General features: G+C 46.4%; 1 protein-coding gene across 1 annotated transcript in view; it reads left to right on the top strand.

Annotated features, from left to right (window-relative positions):
• gmcl1 (germ cell-less, spermatogenesis associated) overlaps nucleotides 1–15,391 on the top strand; it is a 73,970-nt gene extending 58,579 nt beyond the window's left edge. The window contains exons 12-14 of the mRNA XM_041209001.1: nucleotides 4,332–4,477; nucleotides 10,485–10,572; nucleotides 14,193–15,391. Of these exons, the coding sequence (XP_041064935.1) occupies nucleotides 4,332–4,477; nucleotides 10,485–10,572; nucleotides 14,193–14,321 (363 nt within the window). The 3' untranslated portion in view covers nucleotides 14,322–15,391. The remainder of the gene's footprint in view (nucleotides 1–4,331; nucleotides 4,478–10,484; nucleotides 10,573–14,192) is intronic.
• The last annotated feature ends 7,153 nt before the right edge of the window (nucleotides 15,392–22,544 follow it).

Genomic DNA, 22,544 nt, shown 5'->3' with positions numbered 1-22,544 from the left:
ACATCTTTCTCATTTAATCTCTCCTGCCCCCTAACCAATCGCTGACCTTCAATTTTGTTCCCTGGAAAAACTCAGCAGGTCTGGCAGCATCGGCGGAGAAGAAAAGAGTTGACGTTTCGAGTCCTCATGACCCTTTGACAGAACTTTGTTTTGGATTTCCAGCATCCGCAGTTTTTTTGTTTTTATCTCAATTTTGTTCCACCTGCTTCTTCCCCGCGCCCCCTCCACTTTATCAACAAAATAAAACCCATCACATTTCTACCTCTCTCTAGTTCCAAGGAAGAGTCATGTTGGATTCGAAACGTTAACTCTGTTTCCCTCTCCACAGACGCTGCTAGACCTGCTGAGTTTTTCCAGCATTTTCTGTTTTTATTTCAGATTTCCAGCATCTGCAGTGTTTTGCTTTTATTTACCAGAATTGTATCCAGGATGAAAGACATCAGCTACATGCAACGACTAGAGAAACCCTTGGAGCAAAGAGGTTAGGGAAGCTTTGATAGAAGTGTTCAATATCATGAAGGGTTTTGATCAAGTAAATAAGGAGTACCTGTTTCCAGTAGCAGAAGGGTTGGTAGCCATAGGTCACCGATTTAAGATGATTGGCAGCAGAACCAACCAGAAATGACACAAAGAGACATTTTTTTTCTCTGCAGCAAGTTGTTCTGACCTGGAATTCATTGCCTGAAAGTGCACTGAAAGCTGATTCAGAGGAAGCTTTCAGAAGGAAATTGGATAAATACTTAAAAGTGTTACAGACAAGGGAGAGATATCATGCAGGGCTCCCCTTTGCCTTCACCCTTCCACTGACCGAAGACAGCGCATTTAAACAAAATAAAGTGCTTTAACTCCTGAATGCTCAATCTTCAGGAACAGAACATTGACAGGTTTTTGTAAGTTTTTCAAAAAGATAAATGTTTATTGATCAACAACAAAATATATTCAACTACACCCACACTCGGACAGATATACAAGCACTCACTCACTCACTCACTCAGACAGATAGACACACGCACGCACACACTCAGACAGATACAGACACACACTCAGACAGACACAGACACACACTCACAGATACACACACACACAGACACACTCAGACAGATATACACCCGCACACTCAGACAGATATGCACATACACACTCAGACAGATATACACTCGCACAATCAGACAGATATACACGCACACACGCATACTCATATATACAGACTCAAACAGATATACACACACTCAGACAGATATACACCCACACACTCAGACTGATATATACACCCACACACTCTGACAGATATGCATACACACAGATATACACACACCACACTCAGATATACACACACACACACACCTCAGCCAGACATACATACGCACACTCAAACAGATATACACACACACTCAGATAGATTACACACCCGCACACTCAGACAGATATATATACCCACACACTCAGACAGATATGCACGCACACAGATATACACACGCCACACTCAGATATATACACACACTCACAGATATATACACACACTCTCAGACAGATATACACACACTCAGACAGATACCTACACACAGACAGATATATGCACATCCACACTCAGATATGCACACACACACTCAGACATATACACACACACTCAGACAGATTACACACACACATTCTCAGACAGTCATATATTTATATATATACATTCACAAACAGACATACGCACATCCACACTCAGATATGCACACACACACCTCAGACAAACATACACACACACTCAAATAGGTATACACACACACTCAGACAGATTACACACACACACTCTCAGACAGACATAAATATATATATATATATACATAAACAGACAGATATACACACATCCACACTCAGATATGCACACCTCAGCCAGACATACACACACATTCAAACAGATATACACACACACACTCAGACAGATATGTATACATACACACATCTAGATATACACACCCACACTGAGACAGATATATATATATATATATATATATATACACACACACACACACACAAGAAAACATTGCGATTCTGCAAGTAGCGTGCATTTAAGTTTTACGATTTCAAGAGTTCTTTGTTACATTTTTAAGCCTGTGAATTAATAGATTATTGATTTACAAGGGAGTCATAGGTTATAGGGAGCAGACAAGAAAGTAGAGTTGAAAGTAGAGGCCACAATTACATTAGCCATGATCTTATCAAATCACAGAGCAGGCTCAAGGGGCTGAATGGCCTACCCCTGCTCTTATTTTATATGTTAGTATGTTTTGTTCTTTTTGCCTCATTGGTGTAGATTTTTTTTTTTCCTGTCTGACAAGACTATACTTATTAAAACCCTTACCAGAAACCTCGCCTCTGTCATGTGATCGGACCTTCTCTTCCCTTTGTCCCTATAAGTAGTTTCTGATGGTTAGCCCATTGTCGGGCAGTAGAGTCTGGATGTCACTCATTCACATATCAGCTCAATAAGATAGAGCTTTTCACACCCGTTGCTGGATTTCTAGTTTGGAGTTAAGAGAGGCTGCGACAGGATTGTGAACCCAGACTTTTTAAAGAGTTGGAGAAACGCATTATCACAGGAAGGGTCGTTTTAACGACTTTGCTAAGACTTGTCCAGCCATGAAAATTAGCTCAGTGTTCATTCGGTTCCATGTGCATCGGCAAGTAATAAAGTCACCTGACCCCTCAACTCCATTTTGTGATACGCTGAAGTGTCCATTTTGGATTGAGACTTCATAAGCTCATATTTATGTGCATGCTTGTGGCACTGGTGGTGAGTGTTTGCAAGTGGTTCACCTGATAGCTGTAACAGCAGAGGATGGTTTGATAGCTGAAGAAGTGAGCTTCATGACCTGAAGAGTGCGATTGTAGTGAGGTACACCATGGATTCAGGAAATGGAGGGAGCAGTGCACCGAGCTTCCTTATAAGCTGCTGAGGCTTTTATTTTATTTTTAAGCCTTACCAAAACTGGAAAGTGAATTCGGTCTCCAGCCGAAATTTTCCAGCCCCGATCCCAATTGGAAAGTGGAGTTTGAATGCTCAGCCTGAATGTCACTCATTCACGCGTTTAACTTTCCCTGTGTGCTGATTTTAACATAGTAACAAGTTCAGAAAGAGCTGCTTTATCACACACCACAGCCCCCTTGGTCAGTGACGGCCTTAACCTTTGGATCTCGTATTCATATCAAAGGGGGAATGTTGCCCCAAGTTTAATGCTCTTTGTTTCAGTTACTTCGTATCCACTTTCACATGTACTAGGCATTATTTGTATCAATGGGGTCTTCTATATTGCTACTTTTGAAGTCTCCTTGGCTATAGTTGCCTCAGAATGTTAATTTCTTACAGTAATGAGAACTTGTCTAACCAGAGAGTCTTGAGCACCACTGACAGGACATTGATTTCCTGAGATACTAAGCCCTGTTTTGTGATAGGTATTTGTGGAGGGAGGATCTCTCTTGAGTCACCATCAGTGAAAGGGTATCTTCTATCTGACCGAGCCTCTCATAATCTTCAGTTCCCTGTTGTAAAGATTCTGGCCATTCCTGATATGTTTTAACCAGTTTATGTAGCGTGCCTGTTGAACGGTTGTGGCCTTTTTCATTTCTCTGTGGTTTTAGATTCCAGTATAATTGAGTCTGCCCTCAGAGGGGTGACCCTTCAGCGGTGACGGGAATGGGTTGGGTATTTCGTATTCTGTGGTGAGCGATTTACCACAATATCAGGTTAATTATTAAACCGGGACTCCCTTAACTCGTACTCTGAAAATAAAGATTGAGCTTCCTAATTGAAAGACACCCTACTTGAGGAAACTGTGGTCTCGCCACAAGTGTGACTGAGTGTTCCAAACTTTCTGAATACAAACAGTTGAAATTGGAAAGGAGAACAAGGAGATGGCGGGAATGTCATGACAGTGTTACCTTCCCATCCCTGCACTGTATTGCAGAGACTCACTATCCTGTGGGTAAAAAACAATTCCCCCAACGTCCAGTCAGTTCATCCTCTTACACAGTTTAAATTCCAATCCCCTCGTCCTCCCCAAACCGTGTTAAACTGCTAGGCATCAAAACTGGATACAATGCCCCATGCAGCATTTGACCAGAAACTTGTGTGGTGTCCTTTGACTTATACTGAATAGTTCCATGAGTACATTAAAACCCTGTTCGCTTCAGAGAGAACTCCTGTCCTTGCATCCTCATCCCTATGAAGATATCGGCCCCTTTCAAGTGTTTGTTTGTCCTTTTTCACTGGTCATTATGTTAATGAAATTCTTGGCTGTGGTAATGAATTGAGCCACTTCATGCTTTTTGTCCTCTCCTCCCAGTACTGTTGGCGATGGACTGGCTTCAGCTTTGGCTTTGACCTGCTGGTTACATACTCGAATCGATTTATCATATTCAAAAGGAACAGCCTGAGCCAGCCATGCAATGGGGCCATTAGCCTGCTTCCTCGTAGGAATATTGCCTTCAGGTAAGAGCTGGCTTTCTCTCTTCACCATGCACGCCGAGAGATTTGGCTTTTCCGTTTTACAATTAACCTCCAAGGCTGTTATCGAAGGAAGCACGATATATATGTGCCCTTCACCTGAGTTAGTCAATGCTGGAAGTGCTTTAGAAGGAATATTAAGTCATAGATAAAAGCAAAAAACTGCGGATGCTGGAAATCAAAACCAAAAACAAAAATACCTGTAAAAACTCAGCAGGTCTGGCAGCATCTGTGGATAGGAGCACAGTTAATGTTTCGAGTCCGAAAGACCCTTCAATAGAACTAAGTAAAAATAGAAGAGAATAAGTCATGTTGGGCTTGGGGGAGGAAGAGAAGAATGAACTCTGTGTGAGAGCAGTTTGTATAATGCCACAGCAATTGAGTGAAATCTTCATTCTGGTTGGAAAGTGAAGTGGCTTTTGTTTGACTGGAACCTATCAGTGAGGGCCACTGAAGACTGAGGGGGAGAAGGTGGCCATGAACATAAATGCTGGTGGACTGGCAGCATGAGGGAGCATCTAGAGGATGGCTCCTGAACACAAGATCGTTTGTATCGCAAAGTTATCTAAACCAAGAATGCATTGCAATGCTAAATATGAAACCTCTTGAAACATCTTATTGTAGGTGATAGAGAAATGCTGGAAAGGATCAGTTCTTGAATCCGTGTGGCAAGATATTCAGCAACTCGAACCTGTTTATTATGAACTTGCTTTCTTCCTTTCTCCATAAGGAAGGTGCAGCAACATTTCAGCTTGGTGTTTCCCACTGACAGTGGCTGATTTGCAGTGGGAAAATTCAGACCTCCAGTTTGAACAACGTTGCAGAGCCTCAACGGGGGAGCTGAATTACTGATGCCGGAGCTCATGGGCCCGTGTGCACTCACTTTCTCTCTCGCTACTTTGTCGAAATGCCCCCGATCCGTCCACACGCACGCACACAGCCCATCTTTCTCCAGTCCCTCTGAAAGCTGGTTTCCTGACGTTCACCTTCACGTTCCACTTGGGAGCTGCCTCGAGGTGTGATTATTTGTGGGGAGTGGAGACAGGGGTTGGAGTCCCATTTCTCGCAGATCCCATTCTGTTGTTCTGTACATCATGATACCAGGGCTGGACCCTGGGAGGGAGCAGTTCCCATACCTATAAACTAGGGGCTGAACGACTTGCCGAACTGGAAGCTGAATTTTGCTGCAGCAAACATGCGTCCTCAGGTGTGATCAAGTCGCCTGCAATCTGTCGGGGATCTCCAAGTGAAATTCTCCGTCCTCCCTGACCAAGTACTGCCAGTCCAAATGTTAGTTCCATATAACATAATGGCAACCTGACACATAAGGTCCAGTCTCTCTTTGACCCTTATTTTGATAAATTCTCCCAGTTGTGGAGACAATAAATGACTCAGACCATCTTAGCTGATGTGAAAGAACATTGCAGAGTGTGGACAGCCGTGGCTGACTCTCCTTGTCAGCAGCACAGTTTTGTTTCCGTTTCCACTCTTTCACAGGATATCAGCATCGCTGCAATTCCAGCATTTATTCCTCACCTCTAACTGCGCTTGAGAAGGTCGTGGTGAGACCCCCATGGACCACTTGAGTTTTTTTTGTACCTGTTTGTTAAGACAGAGTTACATGTAGGCCAGGCGAGCTAAGAGTTTCCTTCCCTAAAGGGCATGAGTGAACCAGATGGGTTTTTTTTTTTACAAGAATCCAGTAGTTTCATGGTCACCATAGCTGATTTTAATTCTCGATTTAATGGATCAACTGGATTTAAAATCGCCAGCTGCTCTGGTGGCAGTTGAACTCGTATCTCTGCATCAGAAATCCAGGCCTTTGGATTACAAATCCAGTAATATAACCACTGTGCTACATAGCTCAGGGGCTGTGAAGGAGAGAAGAAACAAGCAGGGTGACTAAAACCCAGCGAAGGAGTTCTCCAAGACCTGTAGCTTGGACAAATCAAATCCAGCCTCAGCTCTAAACAACTCCACCTCTTGTCGCCTCTGCCTCTCCTGGAGCCTTGTCAAGTTTTCCCAGAGGATCCTTATGAGAACCTGCTTTCAGTAAGCTCACCAAAGTGCATAATCTTGAAAAGAATAATCAGTACAAAAACACCTTGAAGAATACTTCTGTCACTCAGTGGCTCACTGCTTGTTGCTCAGAGCCACGCTGTTTGAGTGCTTGGTTTAACGGCTAATCATGCATCTTTGACTGGGCGGCAGTCACAGACGCAATGGTGCATTCGCAGAGAAAAGGGATTTACAAAACAGCCAACATGGATTTCTGTACTTGTGGTTGTAATGCACTGCAAGATGTAGCCCTGACCCCTCCTCCCTCCGCAACTGCCTGTGTGGGTTCACATCAAATTGACAGAACCAAAGCTACGATTTTCTACTCCCTCAATACCACATTCCCATTGAGGACATAAAAACTGCTGTTGCTGAACTTGGAAATATAAGCATTTTCTTTTTTGGAAATAAAAAAGCAAATAGAAGCTTAAAACCACATCCTTGTTTTCAAATCCCAATATTGCCTCATCCCTCCCTATCTCTGTGACCCCCTTCAGATCCTACAACCCTCTGAAATTCTCTGAGCCCCTCTAATTCTGGCCTTTTGGACACCCCCGACTTTAATTTCTCCAGCACAGGCGGCCGTGCCTTCAGCTGCCGGGACCCTAAGCGCTGGAATCCCCTCCCTAAACCTCACAGAATTGTTACGGTGCTGAAGGAGGCCATTCGGCCCATCGTGTCTGCACCGGCTCTCCAAAGGAACGTTATGACTCACCCTCTCTATCTCTCTCTACCCTGTTCAAACCTACCTCTTTGAACTTTGTAATGTTTTTTGAAGGTGGCTCGGTGTCAGTCATGCTCCAGTGAAGTGCCTTGGGTAAGGTCTTGTTGCGCAGTGGGTGGTATCCCTACCTGTGGGCCAGAAGCTTCGGGTTCAAGTCCCACTCCAGGATTTGGTGGCCATGGAAGGTGCGTTCATAACATGGCCAAACAGGTTGATTATCAGCCTGTGAGTCCTTCCAATACGCCTGATGGCAGGTGGTTAAGAGCGGGAGAGTTTCCTGGTCAGCCATACTGCAGAAGGCAATGGTAAAACACTGCAGCTTTTGGCCAAGCATAACGCTGGACCAGTCCAATGGAAGTCCATGGTCTCCAACGCCCTCCGAGGGTGTGGTACCTGGAGGAGGTGGAGGAGGAGTCAGTGCCTTGGGCTGTTCCAGCATGTAAAAGATGCTGAAATGCAGGTGGCTTTTGTTGAGCTGTAGCGAGAAAACAATGCCCTGATAACTCACTGTGTGATTGTCTTAGAGTTAACATTGCAAGATGTGGAACAGCGAGGTGCTTCTGGAGCAGACGAACAGGAGCAGGCCATTCAACCCCTCAGGCCTGTTCTGTTTTTCAGGAAGATCACGGCTTTTCGCAATCCGTCTTGGCTCCAATTCCTTGGTTAGCAAAACCCTGTTGACCTCAGATTTGAAATGAGTGACTGATTGGTTTCCTGGCTTATCCCACATGAGAATTGTGGGAATGATTATTAATCAAGAGCCTCCCTTACCTGGTGCAATAACTTTTTGTAATAATGAAAGTGACATCTGCCCAGGAATTGCTGAGATGACTTATCACCATGTCCTTTCCTCGCAGCGCAAAAAAAGGATCCATTGGACAGAAAACGGCAAATCCACCCCCAAGCAGTGGGTGTCTGTTTTCTTGATTGCAGCTTTCATCATAAATGTCACAAGGTGATGATTGAATCTGCAGCTTTTTGATGTGAGCGATGAAGCAGGAGGTTTGAATATGTTAGCAACTGACATTTAGTGGCACTGCTGAGAGTACGTAGCTGCTTTGTATTTTATTTAATGCTGCCTCGTTTTGTTCAGACATTACAGTTCCACCAGGTTGCTGACACTGGAGTGACATTCAGTTCACACTCAAACGTCGTGTTGATAAAATTGCCGTTAAGCCCATCTAATTTTGTCTCTGAGAAATTTTATTTTAGTGAGGAAAGGAGGGAATTGAGGGAAGATTAGTGATCGGGGTGGCAATAGTCCATTGATGCCGACATTGTGATTATGAAACTTGAGAAGTTTCCTGGTGTTTGATGACACTTGGACCAAACATGTTTTTGTAATGTGTTCATATCAGATTCCCCAGGTAAGCTATTTTAATTGTTGCATTAACTACTTACTTATCAAATGGGATAAAGGCCATTAAAATAGTGACCAAGAGAAGAGAAATTATGGCACAGAAGGAGGCCAATCAGCCCTTTGTCCCACTGTAAGCCCTTCAAACAGAATGTCTTCCTGTCATCCTATTTTCTTGCACCTTTTCATATTTATCTTTTTCAAACAGTGTTCTAGTCCCTGCCTCAGTAGCCACTTCTGTTAAAGCATTCCATGTACAAGTAGCCCCCCCCACCGCCCCCGTGAAAACATTATTTCTATCCCGTCTTTCATTCAGATAATGTTCAGCCTGTATCTCCCTTGCTGCCAAGTAAGGGAGACAACAGTCTTTAACAGTTTTCTCTCTCAAGACCTTTAGTAGTTAGAAAAAGCGGATAGGTTCACCCACTTAACCAACCCTCCCCCAGTGAAAATTATCCCAATTTCCCAAGCCTTTCTCATGATGCTGTCAGGTATTTTGTCTGCCACTGATATTGTGGTCTGTCCTGAAATGTATGCAGTATTCTAAATATAGCCAAACCAATGTCATTCTCAAACTCAACATTTCCTTGCTTTTATTTCAAAGTTAAGTGTTCACATGATGATAATTGCTATGTTATTTGAGACATTGTGCCATTAATTCTTGGTGTTTAATAATGAGTCAACAAGCTACCTCTTGCTAGGCTGCCTTGCACCTTCAGAGGACACTGCAGCAGAGAAGCAAGCCACTTGGCCCATCGAGTCTGAGCTTCCTGCAATTTTTACTCATTCAAGTGTTCATCCAATTCCCTTTTGGAAGCTACTATTGAATCTGTATGCACCAAGCTATCAGGCAGTGCATTCTAAACCCTAGCCCCTTGCTGTGTAAAAAGCTTTTCTCCCTGTCACCTCTACTCCTTTTGCCAACCCTCTTGTTATTGGCCCTTCAGCCATTGGGAACATTTAGCTGTGTGGTTTCTCCACGAGTGCAGAGAGTGACAGTGCAAAACTGTTCACAGTGTTGTGGGTGCCTTTTGTACCAAGTGAAGCAAAGGAATTGTCTCCTGAGTGAATGCTGAGATTCTCAGTGGGGGCCAGCACTTGACCAGCTTTACCATGCAGATGGACAAGGGACCTGTGCGTGATTTGGCACGTGGTCTCATGTCAAGGCAAGACATTTGGAGAGCTCTGCAAGGAGGAAGATACCTGGGGGGCAAGGACGTGACGGTGGATTTCATCTTGCACCATCTTCAAGGGTATCCAAGTGCTGATCTTTGGAGGAGTAGATTAGTAAACCGATGCCCCATCCTCTCCCTCCCATCCCCCCGCCTGCTTTTCTGACAGGATAATGGCAATGAGGGAATGAAAGTTGAACACAGCTTCCAAAATGGAGGCAAGCACAACTGGACAAGAGAGATGGACTTCTGTTTCCCTTGGTTTCCTGGCTGTCCAACGTGACACACAGGAAGTTAATGGAGGAGCTTTGATTGGAGCACAAAGTTGAAAATGACTGAGCGCCTGTAGTCTCCTTGAACAAAAGAATAGCTGACAGCTTCTGCCATTGTTGGCTCTTCTCGCTGGTCCTCATGGTGACTGCAGGTGTGATGTGCAATTCCTGAAAGAGGTTTTCAGTGGTGCAGAGATGCAGGGGCTCCTCGGCAGAATAATCCTATAAGAGTCTGGTCATCAGGGACCAGTAGTCAGAGGATTGCCTGTGAAATGGAGCAGGGACTCGGGTACCAGGTGAGAAAATGCCAGTCCTTGAGTGTTCCAAACTAGGTTGAGATTGAGGAAAAAAGTACTTTTTGAATTGAAGTTGATCTGATCTTGCTTTCTATCGATACTCTCTATTCCAGATTAAGACTGGCATCTTTTGACAGCAGTGGAAAAGTGATTTGTAGTCGAGCAGTGGGATACCAGGTTCTATCATTGGAAAAAGACCAGGTATGTTCATGAAAGCTAAGTGGTATCTGGTGAAGGGAAATGTGAACTCCGCACTCCTGTTATTGAAAACACTGTTGTATGCAAATTTATGGAATAGAAGCAGAAGTAGGCCATTAGCCGCTCGAACCTGCTCCACCATTCAATAAGGCCATGGCTGATCTGTTTGTGTTTTGAGTTATACATTCTACTCCCTCATAACCTTTGATTCCCTTGCCTAACAAGAATCTAACTACCTCCCCTTTAAAAATATTCACTGACCCCGTCTCCACCGCCTTCTGAGGCAGAGAGTTCCAAAGTCGCACAACCCTCTGAGAGAAAAAATTTCTCCTCATCTCTGTCCTAAAAGACCAACACCTAATTTTAAAACAGTGCCCCCTGGTTCTGGACTCACCCACAAGAGGAAACATCCTTTCCACATCCACCTTGTCAAGGCCGTTCAGGATCTTATATGCTTCAATCAAATCACCCCTCACTCTTCTAAACTCCAGTGGAAACAAGCCTAGTCTGTCCAACCTTTCCTCATAAGACAACCCACCCATTCTAGGTATCAATCTAGTAAACCTCCTCTGAACCGCCTCTAATGCGTTTACATCCTTTCTTAAATAAGGAGACCAAAACTGCACACAGTATTATGAAGCACAGGTTAGGTTAACACTGGAATTATAAACAGTTACTTGTCTGAACAATCTGCCAAACGAAAGTTGCCCAGTGTAACAAACTTCAAACTCTTGAGAAGCTGTGAAACCCACTAGACCCTAATGAATTGCTGCTTTGAGACATGCATACCCACAGGGTTAAAGGAAGCATATTTCCAATGATTTGTATTCAAAACAACTTTGGACCATTTTGGTGTCCAGGTTGTCTGCAGTCAGTTTTGAACAGTAGTGAAACTATGAAACACATGGAGGTGCCAGGATTAGTATCTTTGTTAACCTGCATGGAATTCTTAGCAGTAAATTTGCACAGGGAGAGCACAAGTGCTCACTGACAGAGCTTTCACCAGCTGCTCACTGATAAGTTTCCCCAGAAATATTGTTTTGAGTCTCACTGCAACAAATTACGTCTTAGTCATAAACATTTGACAATGCCATCACACTTTGTCCCAGTTGAAGCTGAGGGTCCTCCTGTATCTCTGCTTGGATAACCAAATAACAAACTGGCCGTTTGAAATGGGATCATTTGATTTTCAAAAACAGTTTGGCTCTTGATCATTTACAAGATAATTTGCTGGATGAGATTTAAAATGTTTGAAAGAGAGAGAATTTGACAGACGTTTCACCTTTGGATTGCAGTAAGTGGTTAGCAAAAGGTATGTTACACTCACAACCATTTCATTCCTAACTCGCACAGAGACTAAATCACTCTTGAATATCATGTCCGGAGGAATGAGAGATTGAAGGACAGTTCTCAAAAAAAGCACAGACTCCCTTCCCCCCTCCTCTTATCATCTGTTTCATTCTAATCCATGGAGAATGTATTCCATGATGTGCTTTTCTTCCAATAGTGTCATGGGATCTTAGATGTCCACTTGAGAGGGCACATGGGGTCCTCAGTTAAATGTTTCATTTGAAAGACAGCACTGCCACCAATGCAGCACTCCCTCACGGTGACACTGGTGTTTCTGTGGATCCTGTGCTTGATTCCCTGGAGTGGAACTTGAACACAGGTGAGAGGGTGCCACCGACTGAGTCACAGCTGACACTTTGATGTGGAACTGTGTAAGCTGCCCTCTGTCTGTCTCAGTAAATGTGTTTGTGAACACGCAGTGCAAGTGCTTCAAATCCTGGAGTTGACTGCAAACGATGGAGTGAAAAGCAATCCCACTGAGCTGGGTTCCCGATTGACTCCAGATTCAGTCCAGATTTAGAACATCCCAAACCCCTGACTCTTCCCAAATTCGCAATGTAAGACTTCCAATTTCCTGGGGTCGGGGGCCACAGATGCCTAAATAGGCAGTCAACTAGTCATAAGTAATTTTAAGATGGTTTATTAAGAAACAACAGTTCAGGTATGACACATTAACTCATTAGACAGAAAAAGTATACGACCCGTAACAGTTGAAAGTGGTTTACTGGCCCCAGACAGCAGACAAACGGTTGGTACGGAGTGTGTTGGTCTCATAATCCTCCTGCTCCTTGTCCATTCGGAGGAAGGCAACTGCAGACGGGCACTGCAACCTCACCACGACATCTCACCAGGCCCTGACCCCTGCAACTTCACCACGACATCTCACCAGGCCCTGTCCCCTGCATCTTCACCACGACATCTCACCAGGCCCTGTCCCCTGCATCTTCACCACGACATCTCACCAGGCCCTGACCCCTGCAACCTCACCACGACATCTCACCAGGCCCTGTCCCCTGCATCTTCACCACGACATCTCACCAGGCCCTGACCCCTGCAACCTCACCACGACATCTCACCAGGCCCTGACCCCTGCAACCTCACCACGACATCTCACCAGGCCCTGGCCCCTGTGCCTGAGCATATTAATAAATCCTTTTTCTCTGGGAGGCCGGTGTCAATCAATATCCAGAATGTTCTGACCAATGGGTACAGGACGTGTAACCAAACTGACAGGGTGGTTACCACCAGGGCCCCCCCACCCCCCCAGTACCGGTCGTCACCCTGCTCAAGGTCAGTTTTTCATTTACATCACACTGAGGGTCATATCCTGGTCCTTTCTAAACAATGACACAGATAAGATGGTGTACAAGATGCCATCCTGACAGCTTAGGAATGTCAAAACAGTAGCCTGAACTAAGACTGTTTAGAGGTCAAAGTGTTTAGAAATCCTCTTCCCGGAGAGAGAGCATGCTGCTTAGCTAATCTTACAAAAAGCAGAAAATATCCATTTTTAAAGACCCCAATTTCTTATAGCGACGCATCCCAAAATCTCCGACCCATCCCAAATCCCCAACTCATCCCAAAACCCCCCGACTCATCCCAAAATCCCAACTCATCCCAAACCCCTGACTCATCCCAAAATCCCTGACTCATCCCAACTCCCCAACTCATCCCAAAACCCCAACTTATCCCAAATTCCACGACTCATCCCAAAACCCCAACTTATCCCAAATTCCACGACTCATCCCAAAATCCCTGACTCATCTCAAAACCCCCCGACTCATCCCAAATCCTCGACTCATCCCAAATCCCCCCGACTCATCCCAAATCCTCGACTCATCCCAAATCCCCCCGACTCATCCCAAAACCGCCGTCTCATCCCAAACCCCCTGTCTCATCCCAAACCCCCTGTCTCATCCCAAAACCCCTGACTCATTCCCAAATCCCTATCTCATCCCAAAACCCCCGTCTCATCCCAAAATCCTCATCTCATCCCAACCACCGCCCCCCCCCTCCCCTCTCGCCCCACCCCAAATGCTCGATTCACCCCAAACCCCAGCTCATCCCAAATTCTAACTCTTGCCATTCCCAGTCCCCTGACTAATATTATGGTTTGTGCTCTGGGCAAGGCTGAGCAGTTTGTATTTTCAAACAGGTGGGCTCAAAAGCTTTGTAAGGATATTGAGCTTGAGCATTAGTCAGTCTTCATTCAGCTTGCTTATGTTACCTTGCTCCCCATTCTGTTGCTTACACTGGTTTCTGTTTGAACACAGGAACAGATTGTACTGAATCTTGACAGCAGGCTTCTGATGTTCCCACTCTACATCTGCTGCAACTTCCTTTATACATCAGCAGAGACCAAACCTGAGCTTGATGAGCAGCCAGTACACAGCGAGAACTGAGAGTGGCAGCCTCTCAGGTATCTCTGTCTGAGAGGAGAACTGCCCAGCATGGAGACCAGCACTTCTCCAGGAGCAGGCTCAAACTGGTTGGAAGTGGTGTTGGAGAGCACTGTCCTACCAGCTCAGTCCATCTGCTTGTTTGGGGAAATACCATCGAGAATGATCAGCTGCATCTCCCATTTTGCGCTTTGTACTGTCAACTGCAACACTTATTCAACAATTGCGTCCTGGCATGATCAAGGCTAGATTGGAGACTTGCAGTGAAGTGTATGGAAACTGGCACAATCGGCCATGCATCCAAATGAACTTGTCCTCGCCTCGCTGTCTCCAAACTGCTGGGTCGAATAACTATTGAAACAGCAGTGAAACTTGCAATCGGGCGAATGTTTGCTAGCCTTCAGATATTGCCCTGTGCAGACGTCAATCACCAACAGGAATGAGAACTTGAACTATTATTTCCCTCCCTCCCAGATTTTTCCCACATGGCCTCAGAGCATTGCCAACACCTCCTCATTCCGGGGCTGGTGCACAGGCAGCCCCTGGAACCCCTGGCTCAAATGTCCCAAAGCGAGTTTGGGAGAGGTTGGCAGCAGAGACTACAGATCACAAGATGGGGGAACCTGAAATCAGCAAACGCTTCCAGTTTATGTGCAGGCGCTGGAGACAGCCGATTTCTTTTATCTGTCTCCCTGTCCCCATCCCACTCCCCCAGCCCGACGCAGGGGCATCGAGAGGGGGTGTGACCCCCAGGACCCAGTCAGCTGTGTGTAGCTTGGATATATCGAAGGGGTGCGGGGAAACTGTCTCATCTTCCATTTCGAAACTGGGGCCAGCGAAGCAGCATCAGACAACATCTTGATGCCCTCCCTCCCTGTCCCAAAGAATATGGTTTAGAAAGAGCAGCTTTGTCCAGCTGAAACCCTCCGTGCACCATTTTAACACAGCACTTCGTCCCAGGAACTGCTACAGCATCCTCAACAGGTAGCAGATTGTAGATACAAGTGTTATTTTTTAGATCATGACACTGTCCAGTCCGACTTGGTAAATAAATATAAATCCTACTCAATGAATCTCACTGTGTTGAAAGTCGGATGATATTAGAATGTGTTTTTTGGATGGGATGCAGCAGAGTGAGCAGAAAATGAATGAGATGTCTCATTCTTCACCTTGATGCTGTTTATTTTGCTTTGCAGTGTTGAATTGAGAGACTTGCTTTGTGTGTGAGTGACACCGTATTCAGCAAGTCTTAAACAGCTAACGTTATTCACCGTTTGCTATTTTTTTTTAAGGAGTTCAGGAGAAAGGGATTTATTTGTCATGTGCTCCTGAGTCCAGAGAGTACAAAGTCACCTTCAGGATGATGTAAGTTTGGTCCTTGGAATCACCTCTCTTCCCAGCCCCCTACCACCGTTACTGGGAGGAATGAAAGGTTTGGCTGTAGTGTGAAGTAAGACTGATGATGCTCATGGCTCCTTAAGTCTCCTGAGAACTGCAGCCCTGAAACCATCAATCCTCTTCACTCACTTCTCCTTAAATCTTCACCTCAAGATTCGTGATTTACTGACCCTGTTTTTAATTGCCTTCTCAGAGGCAAAAGAATGGCTCTGATTTGACAGCAGTTTGCATTCAGATCGTGCCGTTGATGTGGTTAAATGTCCCAAGATGCTTTACGGATATGTTGGCAATTCAAATTTGGTGCAGGTCCACATGAGGAGGTAGTAGGACAGATTACCCAAATGTTGGTCAGAGAGGTGGGATTTCAGGAGGAGACAAAGGGAGAGAGGCCAAGGGAGGGAATTCCAAAACTTAGGGCCCAGGCAGCTGAAGGTACAATTTCCAAAGGTGGGAGCGATGAAATTGGAGATTCTCAAGGGGCCAGAATTGGAGGGATGCAAGGGTTCCTTTGTTAACTCAGTAAACTTCAGATCATTGGAATGAAATGATTTCTTGATAAGCCAACTTGTAAGGGAGTCTGAGATGAACGCCCTCAAGTCAGGCTCAAGATTGACACATCCCTGCTCCACAGTGTGGGAAAGTAAATTCCAGCCTCTGCAGCTATTCCAAAATCTCCATCCCATTGTGTTCCTTCGCTGCAGAGAGACATATAACTTTGGATTATGTTTAACGCTTGTTAAAAATCTGCTTGCTTATTTAATCCATAGGGAGTGACAGGGAGGAAGAAGGCCATTCAGCCCATCAGATCTGTGTTGACCCATTGCCTTAGAGAAGGTGCAACTAAGATCCATGAGATTGCTTCTTGGGATGAGAAGCGAGATTGAGTAGACTGGACCTGTATTCCCTGGGGCCTAAAAGAATTAGAGGTGATCCGATTGCAATGTATAATGTATTTGACAGGTGTGCATTCAGATGAACCTGTCCTTGCCGCTCTCTCTCTCTCTCTCTCCAAACTGCTGGGTCGAATGACTATTGAAACAAAAACGAAATTTGCAATCAGGCTAATATTTGCCAATCCTCAGATACTGCCTTGTGCAAACACCAATCACCAAGAAGAATGAGAATCTGAACTGTTATTCCCTCCCTCCCCCTGTTTATCCTGGTCAGAGCAAGGGATCAGTCTCGGATTGATGGAACAACCATTTAGGACTGAGATGAGGAGAAATTTCTTCCCTCAGCAGGTTGTGAATCTTTGGAATTCTCGGTTGTTCTGTATACTTAAGGCTGAGATTGAAAGGTATTTGGACTCAGAGGGGATTGAAGGATATGGGGAGTGGGTGGAAAAGTGAAGTTGAGGTCGAGGATCAAACTGAATGGCAGAGCAGGTTTGGGGGGCCGGAATTGTCTCCTCCTGTTGCTATTCTGCCCCTAATACAGGAGTGATCCACAATGACCCCATTGCCATGCTGTCCCCTGAACAGCCTCATCTGTTTCCCCAACAATTCTCATGCACCACCCAGCCTCCTGAAAGAGACCCTGGTGGTGCCTGCTTGCAGACGCAGCTAGAGAGCTGTTGTTGACCTGTCTTACTGAAACCCAGCTCCACAAGCGTTGCAGTGAAGAGGCTATGCAAAGAATTCAATCTTCTGCTTTGAACTAAATTCACTCATTCCAGTCTAGGAAATGAAACACTTTCTGCAAAACAAGCAAATGATCAGTGTGTAACAAATTCAGAATAATAGCAGTAAATCCATTCATTCCTCAGAATTAATGAATTATAAACAGGAGTGGGATCGATTTTGTTTATTCCATGACAGCTTTCAGCAGCTTACTTTCATTGCGCTTTTAACCATTTGTTAACCTGCCAAAGAAGGGGAACAGAGAAATTACTGTGCGAGCTGTTCAGCATGGTGAGTGGTATGACAGTGTTGTTCCTGGACAGTGTTGGTTCTTGGGATGGCCCTGGTTCCACTGCGAACCTGTTGGTGCAGAGACTGAACAGCCTGCTCAGTCGATGCGACCACGTGGAAGACCAAAATGTTCCTGAAGGTGGCAGTGTTGCGCTTTCCAGCCGAGGTCATTGAAACACCAGCAGAGGAACCTGACAGCAACGAAATAATTACCATATATTGTGAATATCACATAAATATGATATCAAAGATCAGTGCAGTTCCTCAGAATAGGCCAGGCACAGGTTGTGAGGTCACATGTAAAGCTGACCTACGTGCTCCCGTTCATTTCTACATCTCGCATATTAAGTCATCAGTCGTGTCGCAGAGGCTGACACTCTCAGTCAGTACGGAGGGAGTGCTGCATTGTCGGTGGGTCAGTACTGAGGGAGCGCTGCACTTTCAGAGGGTCAGTACTGAGGGAGTGCTGCACTGTCAGAGGGACAGTACTGAGAGAGTGCTGCACTGTCAGAGGGTCAGTACTGAGTGAGTGCTGCACTGTCAGAGGGTCAGTACTGAGGGAGTGCTGCACTGTCGATGGTCAGTACTGAGGGAGTGCTGCACTGTCAGAGGGTCAGTACCGAGGGTGTGGTGCACTGTCGATGGTCAGTACTGAGGGAGTGTTGCACTGTCAGAGGGCCAGTACTGAAGGAGCACTGCACTGTCGGAGGGCCAGTACTGAGGGAGCACTGCACTGTCGGAGGGCCAGTACTGAAGGAGCACTGCACTGTCGGAGGGCCAGTACTGAGGGAGCACTGCACTGTCAGAGGGTCAATACTGAGGGACTGCTGCACTGTCATAGCACTGAGGGAGTGCTACAATGTCATAGTCAGTACTGAGGGAGCGCTGCACTGTCATAATCAGTACTGAGGGAGCACTGCACTGTCATAATCAGTACTGAGGGAGCGCTGCACTGTGAGAGGGTCAGTACTGAGGGTGCGCTGCACTGTCAGTTGGTCAGTACTGAAGGAGCACTGCACTGTCAGAGAGTCAATCCTGAGGGAGTGCTGCACTGTCATAGTCAGGACTGAGGGAGTGCTGTGCTGTCATGTTCAGTACGGAGGGAGTGCTGCACTGTCAGAGGGTCAGCACTGAGGGAGTGCTGCACTGTCAGAGGGTCAGTACTGAGGGAGTGCTGCACTGTCAGAGGGTCGGTACTGACGGAGTGCAGCACTGTCAGAGGGTCAGTACTGAATGAGTGCTGCACTGTTGGAGGGCCATTACTGAGGGAGCACTGTACTGTCAGAGGGTCAGTACTGAGGGACTGCTGCACTGTCATAGTCAGCACTGAGGGAGTGCTACACTGTCATAGTCAGTACTGAGGGAGCGCTGCACTGTCATAATCAGTACTGAGGGAGCGCTGCACTGTCATAATCAGTACTGAGGGAGCGCTGCACTGTGAGAGGGTCAGTACTGAGGGTGCGCTGCACTGTCAGACGGTCAGTACTGAAGGAGCACTGCACTGTCAGAGAGTCAATACTGAGGGAGTGCTGCACTGTCAGAGAGTCAGTACTGAGGGAGCGCTATGCTGTCATACTCAGTACTGAGGGAGTGCTGTGCTGTCATGGTCAGTACTGAGGAAGTGCTGCACTGTCAGAGGGTCAGTACTGAGGGAGTGCTGTGCTGTCAGAGGGTCAGCACTGAGGGAGTGCTGTGCTGTCATGGTCAGTACTGAGGGAGTGCAGCACTGTCAGAGGGTCAGTACTGAATGAGTGCTGCACTGTCAGAGGGTCAGTACTGAGGGAGTGTTGCACTGTCAGGGTCAGCACTGAGGGAGTGCTGCAATGTCAGAGGGTCAGTACTGAGGGAGCATTGCACTGTCAGAGAGTCAATACTGAGGGAGTGCTGCACTGTCAGAGAGTCAGTACTGAGGGAGAGCTATGCTGTCATACTCAGTACTGAGGGAGTGCTGTGCTGTCATGGTCAGTACTGAGGAAGTGCTGCACTGTCAGAGGGTCAGTACTGAGGGAGTGCTGTGCTGTCAGAGGGTCAGCACTGAGGGAGTGCTGTGCTGTCATGGTCAGTACTGAGGAAGTGCTGCACTGTCAGAGGGTCAGTACTGAGGGAGTGCAGCACTGTCAGAGGGTCAGTACTGAATGAGTGCTGCACTGTCAGAGGGTCAGTACTGAGGGAGTGTTGCACTGTCAGAGGGTCAGCACTGAGGGAGTGCTGCACTGTCAGAGGCTCAGTACTGAGTGAGTGCTGCACTGTCAGAGGGTCAGTACTGAGGGAGTGTTGCACTGTCAGAGGGTCAGCACTGAGGGAGTGCTGCACTGTCAGAGGCTCAGTACTGAGTGAGTGCTGCACTGTCAGAGGGTCAGTACTGAGAGAGTGTTGCACTGTCAGGGTCAGCACTGAGGGAGTGCTGCAATGTCAGAGGGTCAGTACTGAGGGAGTGCTACACTGTGGGAGGTTCCTCCTTTTGGCTGACACGTAGAATCAGCCCTCTCAGATGGATGTATAAGATCCCGCAACCACTTTCTTGAACAAAAACAGAGGAGCTCTCCATGGTGTCCTGGACAATATTTATCCAGTGACTACATGTGATATAAATTATCCAGTCATTATCATTTTGCTGTTTGTGGGATCTTGCTCTGTGCAAATTGCTTCTCCGTTTCCTACATGACAGCAGTGACCGCCCTTCATAAAGTACTCCATGGGCTGTAAAGTGCTGTCACATCCTGTGGTCCTGAGAGCTATTATCGAAATTCAGTATAGCCTTTTCACTTTTACTCTCAGCTTTAGGAAGGAGCTCTGGTTACACAGGGGGTAGCGTCTCTACCTTTAACTCAAAAGCCCTGGGCTCGAGGCTCAGTGCCGGAGTTGTTGGCCAAGGAAGGTGTGTTCATAATGTGGTCAAACAGATTGAGAATCAGCTTGCAAATCCTCCAATACACATGTGATGCAAAGAACCTTGGAGTCTCGACCATCACTGTCCACAGCTCCAGGCGACCGCATGCATGGAAATTTGGATGTTGTTGCAGCGACCTGGACTCCCTGACTGAACTGTAACACACCAATCGGATTTCGGATTGACCCTCCAATGAGACAGCACTGTTGGAAACAGTCCTTTGCAAAGCTCGTGGGCCACAAAATACAAACAGAATAACAGATAACAAATGTCAGTCAGCTGATGGGATTTCGGAAAGCACAGGCCACGGTCCGGCAGTTTGAACCTCAGGCTCTCTGCCTGTCACCCGATGTCGTTTCACAGAGTATCCGGAATTCTGTCCCTCTAGCAATCCCCTGTGCCTGCCGACCTGCCCAGAAATTCATACTCATTTTCAAATCCCTCCTTGGCCTCTCCCCTCCTGATTGCTGTAATCTCCTCCAGCCCCACAAGCCTCTGCACTCCTCCAATTCCAGCCTCTTGCATTTCCCCAACTTCAGTTGCTCCAGCACTAGTGGCTGTGCCTTCAGCTGCCTGGAATTCCTTAAACCTCTGCCCTCTCCAGCTTTAAGACTCCTTAATACCTACCTCTTGGACCAAACCTTTGGCTCCCTGTCCATATATCTCATGGGGTTTGATAATGTCCACGAGAAGCTGCTGACATTTTACAATGTTAATAAAATATATAAATGAAAGTTGCTCCCCTCGCTCCACTGGATTAAGGTGGTCTCCAAAGGCTATCTCAGATGGCCGGTAATTGGGATCAATTCCTCCACACCCCACCCACCTCTCCTCTCCCTCCCACCTTCTCACTGTGACACATGCACCAGCCAAGAGAAAACATTTGCTCAGATGTTAAGAGGTCACCCGAACTAAGTCACCTTGCTACCCTGTCAGTCTTGTCTAACTATAGAAACATTTGTCATGTATGAATAAAACAATATCCTATTACAAGGTCCAGCAACTGAGGAATCAAGTTGCACACATGCTCCTGTGGGGATGCAGCTTATCCTCATCATTCATGTTTGCGAGGTCATGACAAAAGATAAACGACTGAAGACAATCGCGATGAAAAGGATGATGGAAAGGCTAGTTTCTCGGCTGCCTGCTCATTGACAAGAGGTGGAAGCTGTTTTAAATCATCTTTTGCAGCAAAGCTAGCACAGGACGCCCAAGAGCCAGTCGGTGGAATGTGCAATTTGTGCCGTGCCTGTTGTTGCAGCCGCGAATTTGCACAGTGTGCGGCTAACTTGTCCATTTCAGCACCAGTTCTTTCCTTGTTGCTGGTGGCAATGCAGCACACAGAATGAGAGGGGGGTCTCTGTCCCAGTCGAGCAGTCACCCGCACAGTTTTCCTGCTGATCCTTTGCAGACGGTGCCACTTAAGGGAAACCTGCCCTTGGAGTCTGATGGGCAGCTGTTTAGAACTTGTGAACAGTGGAAGATTCAGGACAGGAAATTGGTTTTCTTCACACCACCGTTTTGCCGTAGCAAACCTCGAGAATCTTCAGCACCATCACCCTGTACCAAGCACTTCACTCCCCCTGTGTTATTCTGCTGCTTGGCTGGCGTCCAGTCTTAGAGGAGCCACACGTTTCCTCCAGTCAAGCACTGGAAAAACCCTCTCTGGCCCCCAACTCCGTCTCAAATGATTCCATGAACCCTCATCCATGCTTCTTTCACCTCCAGGTTATTCCAGCACTCATCCGGCCTTTCATCCTCTAACCTCCATGAACCTAAGCTCATCCCAAATTCAAGATCCTGTCCCTGACCTTTCACCAGGTCCCGCGCAGCCATCACTCCTCTCTCAACACCTCCATAGGAAAACCCCCAGCATTGACTCTGATTCACTTCATGGCTTTGCCCCCTTCCATCTCCAGCCCAGAAACTGCCTCCAAACTCTCCATCCCTCCGACCCTGGCCTTTTATACATCCCCTTCCAGCCCTTCCCTATACTCCTAAACTCTGAAACCTACCCCCTACCCCAGA

This window comes from Carcharodon carcharias, chromosome 17 (genome assembly GCF_017639515.1).
Source record: "Carcharodon carcharias isolate sCarCar2 chromosome 17, sCarCar2.pri, whole genome shotgun sequence".
Lineage (NCBI taxonomy): Eukaryota > Metazoa > Chordata > Chondrichthyes > Lamniformes > Lamnidae > Carcharodon > Carcharodon carcharias.
The sequence above is the reverse complement of the archived record's forward strand: the minus strand, read 5'-3'. Positions and strand labels throughout refer to the sequence as shown.